A 10,999-nucleotide genomic window follows, 5' to 3' on the forward strand; every position below is an offset into this window, starting at 1 on the left:
ACCTTCTGCCGCCGTAGTGCGCTGCCGAGCCTCGCCGGTGTCCCCCTGCTCGCCGGAGCACAGCTCCCCTTCCCTTCCGCCTCAGTTTCGTCCCTGGTCCAAGTGAGCAGAGGTACTACACCCTTTTTCCTTTCAATCCTTCCCTCTAAAATCAGATTTAAAATGTTAAGAAATGCAAGCCCAATTACTATCCTTTTGTTAATTAATCTAAGTTGGGCTTAAAATCTTGTTACATTAGTCAAACCAACTTAATCTAAGTGCTGCATGTATGATATTGGGGCTTATTTCTGATTTTTGTAGTGTTAGTTGAGCCACATAGTTAATCAATGGGCTAATGGAGTTAAACTAAAACTGATTTGCCTAATTAAACTACCTAATTCATGATATTCTTTGACTTGTTGGGCTAATGAAAGACTAAATTGATTAAATTAGTTTTAATGAAGATACTTGGTCTAATCCTTTTCGTTATGTTATACTAAATATTTTTAGTATAGAAAATGGTTATAAATGGTTTATGTTAAATAATTTTCATTAAGCAATGTTGATGGCATTTCTAAAACAAAATGTTTTAAGTATTACAAATCAAAGAGATTTAAATGAATCGACCTATTAATCTCTTACTTAGTTTCGTCTGAATAATTAAATCATAGGTTATTAGGATATTATGGATTTATGAAATTGAAGATGGGTTAAGTAAGAATAATTTGGTTGTTTAGTGGATGATTTCTGATTATGGGTCATGCTGTTATAATTTTGAGGGGGATCCATGTATGACGATTCTTGGAGGCTAGTTGTGACGATACTTAAGGAGTAAGAAAAGGAATAACGTTCGAGGTAACCTTTCATGTCCAGCAAATATGTGTATGCCCGTATATGTTATATGAGATGTTTTATATGTGCTCTTGCGCATGAATACGAGTATGTGATGATGATTATGTGATCTGATTATGTTTTACAATGTTGATGTGGCATGATGAAATATGATATGATTCAATGATGGATATGTATACTATGAGCAATGATGTTATGATTTATGAAACCTGGTTATCATCATTTATGGGTGTTATTCGGAAATATGAACATATGCAAGTTTGTAAAAGTGGATGGTTCTGCTGGCTTGGCATTATGAACTGAACTGGCAAATGGGAAGTTACAGGTGGAGGAATTATGTTACGATATACGAATGAACACGGACCAAAAGGGTCATATGATAAAGTTAATGCTATGTCCAAAGCCTGTACTTGCCAATGAACTATGGTCACGCAAATGTTCCTTGTCAGCAGACTATTCAACGATGATGTTTTCTGATAGTATTTCCGAACAATTACCAATATGATGTGATATATGTCTGTGTATGAATATGTTTACGAACTAAAAACCGTTTTACGGGCTGGAGTGAAGTTACTGAGTTTTCAACTCATTTTAGGTTATTTTCTGTGTTTTCTCTTTTCTCTATTTTATGAAATCATTCAGGTATTATAAAGATAGCTCAGGATCGGTTATTTCAAGGATGCTCCAGGAAGGTTGAGTTGAAGCGACTTTGTATATATTTGGGTTATCTAGAATACTCTGTATTTATGGGTAATATCTATTGCTTATATTATAATCCAAACCCAAGTAGATCCAAGAAATCCCATTTAGACCTAATCCATTGTAACCCTTACTCATGTCAACTCAGTTCATTACCGTCTCGACATTATCTATCAAATATGTTTTGCTCATAACTTTAGTTCATCTTCTTATAAATACTTCTATACAAGATATTAAAAAATGTTAAAATAAAATCTATGGACATATTTGATAATATGATTATAGTTAACATTGGTCAAGTTTATTAACTTGATCATTTATGTATTTATTGCGTTGTGGTGCACACAGATATGCATGTGACAATCGAACTTCAATTCAATATCGATAATGACTAGAAACAAACAGATTTAAACATATAATGGATCATTCAAACTCCACCCGAACCGACTGAGCTGAGCCAAGTTTTTTTCGAAACACGACATGAGACAATCCAAGTACATTCGAGTCCAACTTCATCCTTACAAACCCATTCAGAACCCGACTCATGGCTAAAAAAATGATATGAGCCGAGCCGAAATGGTACACGACCCATATCTAACCTGCAACCGAGTATACGTTAGTTGGGCTTGATCCGACCTAAGTGGCTCCGACCCAACCCACGCACAACATGAGAAAAGTTTTGATATGGTATGATATGACTCAAACACATTCGACCCAACTCGGGCCAACCCAGACCGACCCGATAACCCAGATTGACACCTCTAGGTTACGGCCCAGTCGACTGCATGGCACACAAGCCTTGCGCTAGAATTGAAAAGATTTTTTTACACACTATATAGGAGATGATAGAGTTAGAGAAAAAGTGAAAGTGAAATAGCAGATGGTTTAATTTTTCATCGGAGAAAAGGAAAAAGTTAAGAAATTGAACTAAAAAGTACTCTAAATTATAAGGTATTACTTGTCAAAAAATAATAAATTAAAGTACTAGCTTAAGAATAGATTCACAATTAAGGTGCATTAGGACGAAATAAATAAATTGATCTGTTAGCTCATATAAAAGTTTATAATATAAGCAGTTTTTGACACCTCAAATTTAACAAACAAGTCTATTTCACCAAATACCCCTGACAAAAAACTTTATTCACCAAATGTCCCCAGTTTTTTCAAAATTCACCAGCTACTCCTGACTTTAAAAGAAATCATCATATACCCCTAACCTTTAAAAAATTTACCCAAAATGCCCTTTTCACTAACGGATGTTAGTGTTCCGTTAACTAATTAACTAATTAATTTTTAAAAAACCCTAAATAAACCTAACCAAACTCTAAGTAAATTTTAAACTCTCCTTAACCCAACCCCAAACCGCCCTAACCCTAGACATACCAACCCCACACCCAACCCCAACTCCACCATCCAATCCCAGCCCCACCAGCCCTATCCCATCCTAGCCCCGGCAGCTCCCACGCAGACCCCCTTTCCAGGTAGGCCCCCTCCTCTCGACCTCCCTCGCACCCCCTCCTCCTTCCTCCCTCGCGCCTCTCTCACTAGCACCCCCTCCCCCACGCAGCCCCCACCTCGCGCCTCCCCTCCCTCACTCTCGCCGGCGCACTTGTCCTCCTCCCCCACTCTCGTCGGCAGCCGACAACCCCCTCTCCCCCATCCCATATCCCCTTCCAATCCTTGCTCCCGTATTTTCAAAATCGCCATTGGTAGATCTAAAGAAACCCGCCATTGTCGAAGATCCGGAACATTGTGACTGAGTTCAAAGGGCTAGGGGGTTCGGGATTCGCGATTTTGCGGCGGGGGAGGGGGAACGACGAGTTCAAAGAGGTGAGGGGGAAGCAACGACTTCGAAGGGGTGGTGGAGGAGGGGCGATTCGGGCTAGGGGTGGTGGGGAGGAGGGGGGATTCGGGCTGGGGCTGGTGGGGCCGGGATTGTTTTTTGGGGCGGTGGGCTGGGTTGTTGGGGGGTGGAGGGCTGGTGGGTTAGGGGAGAAAGGGGGTTAGGGTTAATTAGGTCGAGTTTGGGTTAATTATGTTGACTTAGGGCTAATTAGGTTGACTTAGGGCAAACTTGTAAATAAACGTTAACGGAGGACTAACGTCCGTCAACAAAAGGGTATCTGGTGAATTTTTTTAAAGGTCAGGAATATCTGGTGAATTTTGAAAAAAGTGGGGGTATTTGGTGAATAAATTTTTTTGTCAGGGGGATTTGGTGAAATAACCGTCTATAAAAATATATTAAAAGACGTGCCTAAGGAAGCCTATACGCCACATGACACTCTCACTCATGCATGTGTGCTCCTCAATCAAAAAAATATAAATATTGTGTAACTGTAAGATATCGAACACGTGTAACCATCAGTACACTATGGCTTTATTGTTTAATGTTTGAAATAAAGTATGATAAAGTCTTATAATAATTATACTTAACTAAATAGACCTAAACAAGTATATACATCTCTAAACTCATATTACGTAACTAACAAGAGATTGTTGATGTCATATTCTCTTATCACAATTCCTTTTAAGCTATTATTTTCAAACTCAAACCTTTTAGATTTTTTATTTATCACGTCATGACGTAAATTTTTGAATTTCTTAATGGACAAAAAATAGAAAAAGTAGCAAATATGAAATTTAAGAATAATAACAATATATTTGATTATTGTAACTAATCTGAGGCATCAATCAGACAAATATAATACTAGTCACATTACATTTGCAAAGACCCAACAACAAACCTAAAATAATATGCTTCACAAGTTACAAGTTACAACCCCAACAACTGATCTTCTAATATTACTGTATATGTGGCTTGAATCCATTGAGCCCACAAGGGATTTTCCTCCTAAGTGGAAGCCCACAATACCTTTGAAATTAGTTTAACGCTTGCTATTTGCTAACAGTTCCATTCAAATGTCAATGACATTCATCTAAGTTTACCTTAGAAAATTGTCGAATTAATATAAGAAGAGCCGAAGAAGTGGTAGCTCTGGTACGGTAGAGTACCACTGAATTACAGGGCTTTGTCCAGAATTTGAGTACTCATCCCAGTAGTAAGCAAAACAATGCACGTAACATTTACATTCTCCAAACTCTATTTGGTTAATTCATTGATACTTCAAAGGATCCAAATTTCAACTAATTTCAACAAGGAATTTCCCATTTACTGCCCCTTAACACAATTATAGGTGCTCAGAAGTCAGAATGGAGGAGAGACACACAACATAATCCCACCAACATAAACTTTCTTTGGTTCATTTCATTGATGCTTCAAGGAACTAAATTTCAATAAGAAATTTCCCTTTCACTCCCCCTCCACACATTTATAGGTAGGGTTGATAATCTGGTCGGGTCGAGCCGAGTTGAATTCGGGTTGACCTGTTTACATAAACGAATCAGCATTCCTAAACCCGAACCCGAGCCATTTACCTAAACAGGTAAGAAATTCTAACTCGAACCTGACCTGTTTATAAAAGGGTTGACCCGAAACCGACTCAGTTAACCTGATTTTTGAAAATTTCTTCCGAGGTCCAAGAATAGGCGGGCAAGTTTTTTATGGTGAGAATTAAGCTCCAGTAACTTTTATCAATAATTTATTGCATCCTTTTATATAGCCTTCATATCTCTTCTACTATTTTTTTTAGTACTTGAAACTGCAATAATGACTTCCATTTTCAATTATATGAATGTGGCTAATTTATGAGTTTCTTCTTCCCTTTTTTCTCTCTCATTATCTTTCTTTATCTCTTCATGAGTTTGACTTTGCAAGATCAAAATGACTGGTTTTGTATTGATATATACTCAATTTTTTTTGGATTTTTATTGATGAGAAATGAGAGATCAAATTTGTGAGTGGAGTTGAATAAATACAGTAGAGAGAGAAAGATACAAAGAGGGGAGGGTTGAGCAACGACTGGGGAATAAACAAAATAATCATTTTTAGGGTTTTCATTTTTATGCATCCTTCATTTGAGCTTGGCCCAGAAAAAGCATTTTATTGCCACTGCCTGAATTTGACGCAATTGATTATCTTTTTAAATTTGTTAGATATGGGTTTTCATAAACACAACTATGCGTTCGGCCCGGTCAAAGCTCGGTTCGAGTTGGCTCGACTCGAGTTCGGGTTCGACTCGATATATAAACGAGCCAAGCCCAAGTCGTCTATGGCTCGGCTCGGAAGTTCGTGAACATGCTCGAAAACTTCTTAATTAGGTAATATTTATGCAAATATGGGAAACAAGTGTATTGGAATCCAGTATTATAAATATGGGTGTATCTACGGAGTTTAGATAGTTTTAGATGTTGGCCGGGACTGACTCTTCAGCATCTAAATCTTTAATGAAAAAAAGATTTGAGTTGACAAGATTAAGTTGGGCCGTAAATTTTAAAGCCTGATTTTCTAAGTTCAACCAAGTCAGTTTCGAGCCGAGCCTTAAACAAGCTCGAGCTCGAGCCTCAAACGAGCTCGAGCCGAGCCTCACATTCAAAGACCCGAGCCCGAGCCGAGCTCCGTTTTTGAGGCTCGACGAATCTCGAGCTCGAGCCAAGTCTTGTTTTCGAAGCTAAAGCAATAATGTATGTCATGCTCTAAAATAATGAGCAACATGTTCTAAAACGATGTACATCATGTTCTAAAATGATGTATATCATGTTCTAAAAAGATTTATATCATGTTATGACCTACATCTATTCTTACATATGATATATGTTCTCACATAAGAACTCATTCTCACCGGATATCAACCCTATATATATAAAAGAGGACCAACCTTGGTGCTTTTCAAGTAGCTCACAAAGGTAAAAGTTCAAACTTCATCGCTGATGCTTTAGCCAAACAGGGTTTGGTGAGAGATTTTGAATTTATAGCTTGGTTATGAGAAGTGCTGTAAATGCTTTCTTGTTTTACCAGGCTCTTTTTTCTGGTGGTTGATGGATTCGAAAAGATTGACGCTTTCATCATCAAGACAAAGAAAATTACGGGTTCGAGAAGAATGGCATTCCCGATTTATTGAAATATTTGGTGAGTTCAAAAAGAATTGACGTTCTCATTAAGAAGAAGAAAAAATTTGACAGGGTCGAAAAGAATGGCGTTACCAACAATATCTATTTAATTTGATTTGACTTTTTTTTTGTTTCTCCAATCGTAAGTTCGTGTTACCGCCGTTGCAATTGCGGGAAGATGTTATGATAGATTTATGGGTATTTCCTAAATCTATCTATATAGAAGTGTTTACCTAGATATATTTATCTACAAGTGTTTATTTAGAGATAATATTTAGTTTATGATATGTTTTCCTAGTTATACCTTAGTTAGAATTTATATGATGTATTATAAATATCTCATTTGGATTATTAATATGAGAGAAGCTTTTTCCCTTCAATCTATTTTGTCATATACTTTATAGAGTTTGTCCAAGGACTGGCTGTTCAATGCTTAGTATTTGAAGTATTAGATAAATTCGCTATCCATATCTCATAAATCTAGTTAATGCATTGTTAATAAACCATAAACATCTATATCATCAAGATGAACTGACCATGTCGTACCTCTGGAGCAGCATTATAAAGCTTTATGGCTACATTAAACAAAATTTGATAATCTTGGGTATTAAACACTTCATGCTCCATAGTTTTGTAGCATAATACAACATAAAAGGATTAATTTATTCAAGCAAAATAAGGAGAAAAAAGTGCAATTGGGTTGGCAAATTAGAGTGAATTATTAGGGTTTTGGATGATTATTAATGGGGTATTTTTTCCCATTCTTGCTAATCTTAGTTAAAGCTGCTTTTCCTAAATCAAGGCCACAAACGTCAGCAAGTTGGACTAGATATAGCAAAACATCAGAAAGTTCATCTTCTAAATGCTCTTTATCATCTGCATTCCAATTGGGTAATCCTCTTTCTACTTCTCCTCTCCATTGAAATATTTCTGATAGTTCTCCTACTTCTCCCACCTGCAAAAATAAATTAACAAAATTTAATTTCAGCATGTTGTTCATTATTTATATTAACCTCTAAGTTAAAACTTATACTCTAGTCTCTACCATAAGACTCTTTTTGTTTTGATGGAACAGACAATATTTTTGCTTATAGCTCAATTGAAGCCTTCACATGTGCAAAATTCGCACAATAAGGGATGTTTCAAATTAAATGAGCAAAAAGTAGTTTTAGATTTACCATGCACATATTACACCTCGATGACTAGATGTATAATGCATACGCTTCTATTTGGTCTAGTTAACTTAGTGTATACTCTAGTCTATAGCATAACGTTTATCAACTATAATTGCAATTTATGATTATACTAAATTTTTTTTATCAAATATTCCAAAAATATTCCTTGCTTCAATCCTCTTTTAAATTGTGTTTGCACTTTGCAGAACTCTTTCTTCACTCACCTGAATGCTGAATGTCTTGCATGATTGTAAGTAAAACTATGTATTTAGGAGAAAGACGAACATAGTATATTTTATGTTTCTTTTAATTTAAAATATTTGATCTTTGTACATTTATATATTAAACTTTAATCATTTATTTTTTTTTATTAAAATATATATCTGTAGTAAAAATATTTTGTAATTTACTTCGATGTATGTTTTTAAAAGAACTTTTTAGTGAAATCCTAAAATCCTTTTCGAGAACAACAATGAAAATAAGAAGACACAAATGTACACAAGGCAAACAACTTGATTCCCTTAAAAAAATAAAAAGGGCAAACAACTTGAAAGAGACGCAAGTAAAGGAATCTCTAACCTCCCACTAAGGAAAGGTCAAGCTAAGGTTTTCAAAAAGCATACAATCACCGCTATGTGACAATTAGCGGATAATTGTAAGTTGTTAGCTAATTTGATTAGCAGTTTGTTTTAACGGTTTATATAGTAGCTCTTTTATTATATAGTAATGCAATTTTCAACAATTTTAGGATATAAATGTAATTGATCCACTCATTCCCAAACCTCTAATATAATGTCAAAAAGCTCATCACTATTACTTTTTTGAAAAGAGCTTTTTGGACTAAATAAGCTAATTGAAACCTCTATTTACCAAACACTCAAATTAAAATATTGACTAGTTAAATCCTCTAATACGAGTTCAAACCTCTAATTTTACCCCAATTTTTCCTTTACCAAACAAGGCAAATATACTCCATATGATACTTCAATGAACGTCTAGCTAGCTCTCACAAATATAGTCATATTTAGGGGTGAAAGTTCGGTGTGCGGTTTGGATTAGGGTCTAATCCAATCCGATCCGAATAAAATTTGGATTTCAAATTTTCAATTCGAATCCAAACCAATTAGGGTTTGAATCCAATCCAATCCAATCCGAAATTTGATACTCTAGATTGGATCCGATCCGAAAATCCGATTTTTGTAAAACTTCAATTTTTCGATGAAATAAATTAAGCACAACAACAGCCTAGTAGATTTAGGAAATGAGGAATTAAGTGCAGTTAGTGCTTCAGGGGCAGGATTGAAGTTCTATGTGTATTGGACTATAGAGTAGGTTTTTTTATAATAAAAAATCAGTTAAGCACTTAAGCCCAATCCAGATAAATAATACAAGGCATATTACTATTCGGTTATATTGGATTTTTGGATCCAATTACCCTCAATCTAATCCGATCCGAAAATCCAATTTTTCAAAAATTCTCAATCCGAATCCAATCCGAACACAGTTCGAATCCAATCCGAATTACTAATTTGGATTGGATTGGATTGAATTTTGGATTTTATCCGAATAACTTTCACCCCCTAGTCATATTTAACTACCATTAGTACGGAATAATGGCCGATATTATAAATTTTAGATATCTCAAATATGTTTAAAAGCACAAGTATGGGAATTTTGTGTAAATTCACCAATAATGGGCCCATCCACTCTACTACGACATAAAGATATCAAAGAAATATCTACATTGCCAAAAAAAAAAGAAATATCTACAACTTTTCTTAAGACGATAGCTAATTGAACGTTTACAATTTTGTCGGAGCTAGAAAATCTTGCACGTTGCTTCTCAAGTAGTTAAGACAACTTGTGGCATGTAAGTTCAAACTACAAATTACTACAATACTCCTATTAGATTTGCGGTTAATCACTTGTTGGGTTACACACCTTTTACATATGTACTAGTTATTAGGCTCGGGCTATGCTCCAGGTAAGAGAAATTTTCATTTATTAATATTATACTTTGAAATGATAATACTAAATATCACTTGGTTTAGTGGTTAAAGCTTTAGTATATAAACATGAAGTCATGAGATCAAATCCTACACTATGCAATTTCTATTTTTTTTTGTTGTATGTGAATTATATGGAGTAAAATGAACTTAGGAAGAGCGCTGGCACCGTTCCTATGTATAAATATTCTTAATAGAATAAATTAGAAACTTCTTTAAAATACATCTCATGTTTTTGGGTCTAAAAATATTATTTAATATCACACTCTTAGGTGTTATTATGTTCAACTTTATTTTAACTTATTTCAGAAAAAATAAGATAAGATAAGATAATATAAGATAAGACAAGATAAGATAAGATCAGTTCGGATAAGATGTTATGTTCAACTTATTTTCACTCGTTTCAGAAAGAATAAGATAATATAAGATAAGACAAAATAAGTTGAATCAAATGGACCATTAGTCCTGATGATTTCCAAAAAGAAATAAAAGTACTTGAGAAACACAAATTTATATATGAACTTTAAGATCCCTTAATATCTAAGGAAATATTTCTAATAAATGTTATTCAAAAACAATTATATAAAAATTTCAAAAGGGAGAAACTAATAACTTTAGTTAATTTTGTGCAGTGATTAGGGACTTACAAGGGCCAAGAGAAGATTTCTTGGACTATGGTATTGTTCCCAACCTCTCACCCTAGCAAAGTCAGCTAACCTTTGTTTCAGCTCTTGGAGAGACACATCCTTACTAGTTAGTGAACACTCTTTGAAACTCTCCATCTCTATTATTATTCTTCCCCTCTTTAGTACACTCATGCATACTGCCTTATGCATTACCTCTGAATTTATAGACACTTCATAGTTAGGTTAATCTTCTACTATTTGATGTTTCCTTTGACAAAAGAAAAACTAAAATATAAAATTGTCTTTTTAATAGACAAGAAAAAAAATGAACTTGCAAGATCCAATATGTTTTTAAGTGGTCGGGCACTTTGAAGTGTTTATCCCCATAATAGTATTCATAGTAGGCATGTGAAAGTATGGCAAAGATGTCTGATTGTCCAATCGAATGCATGACTAGATACCACCATCTATCATCACCTGAAAAATATTTCATTCTCATCTTGCACCTCATAACTCAGTTAGTTGTAAAAATTGTGTAAAGTTAATATTTTCAGAATAAATATAAAAAGTAGAAAGTAATCAAATAATATTTTATATAATTATATTGATTTTATACTTTCATTGTTTTTTTAAGTGCAACACTTTGACTTTTGCA

At 34.7% G+C, this 10,999-nt stretch overlaps 1 protein-coding gene across 1 annotated transcript; it reads right to left on the minus strand.

Annotated features, from left to right (window-relative positions):
- Positions 1 to 7,113: 7,113 nt before the first annotated feature.
- LOC104893990 (uncharacterized) lies at positions 7,114 to 10,708 on the minus strand. Its single transcript, XM_010680137.4, has 2 exons — positions 10,366 to 10,708; positions 7,114 to 7,492 (listed from the first exon to the last, which is right to left on the minus strand). The coding sequence occupies exons 1-2, from the start codon at positions 10,552 to 10,554 to the stop codon at positions 7,259 to 7,261; spliced, it is 423 nt and encodes a 140-aa protein (XP_010678439.2). The 5' UTR covers positions 10,555 to 10,708; the 3' UTR covers positions 7,114 to 7,258.
- Between the last annotated feature and the right edge of the window lie 291 nt (positions 10,709 to 10,999).

This window comes from Beta vulgaris, chromosome 5 (genome assembly GCF_026745355.1).
Source record: "Beta vulgaris subsp. vulgaris cultivar EL10 chromosome 5, EL10.2, whole genome shotgun sequence".
Classification (NCBI taxonomy): Eukaryota; Viridiplantae; Streptophyta; class Magnoliopsida; order Caryophyllales; family Amaranthaceae; genus Beta; species Beta vulgaris.

What these genes read in the sequence shown, in the direction of transcription:
- LOC104893990 (XM_010680137.4), bottom strand. Translation starts at nt 10,554, where the DNA reads ATGCATAAGGCAGTATGCATGAGTGTACTAAAGAGGGGAAGAATAATA. An exon ending in GAAATCTTCTCTTGGCCCTT is followed by an intron (nt 7,493 to 10,365) that starts GTAAGTCCCTAA and finishes TTATTTTTGCAG; the next exon opens with GTGGGAGAAGTAGGAGAACT.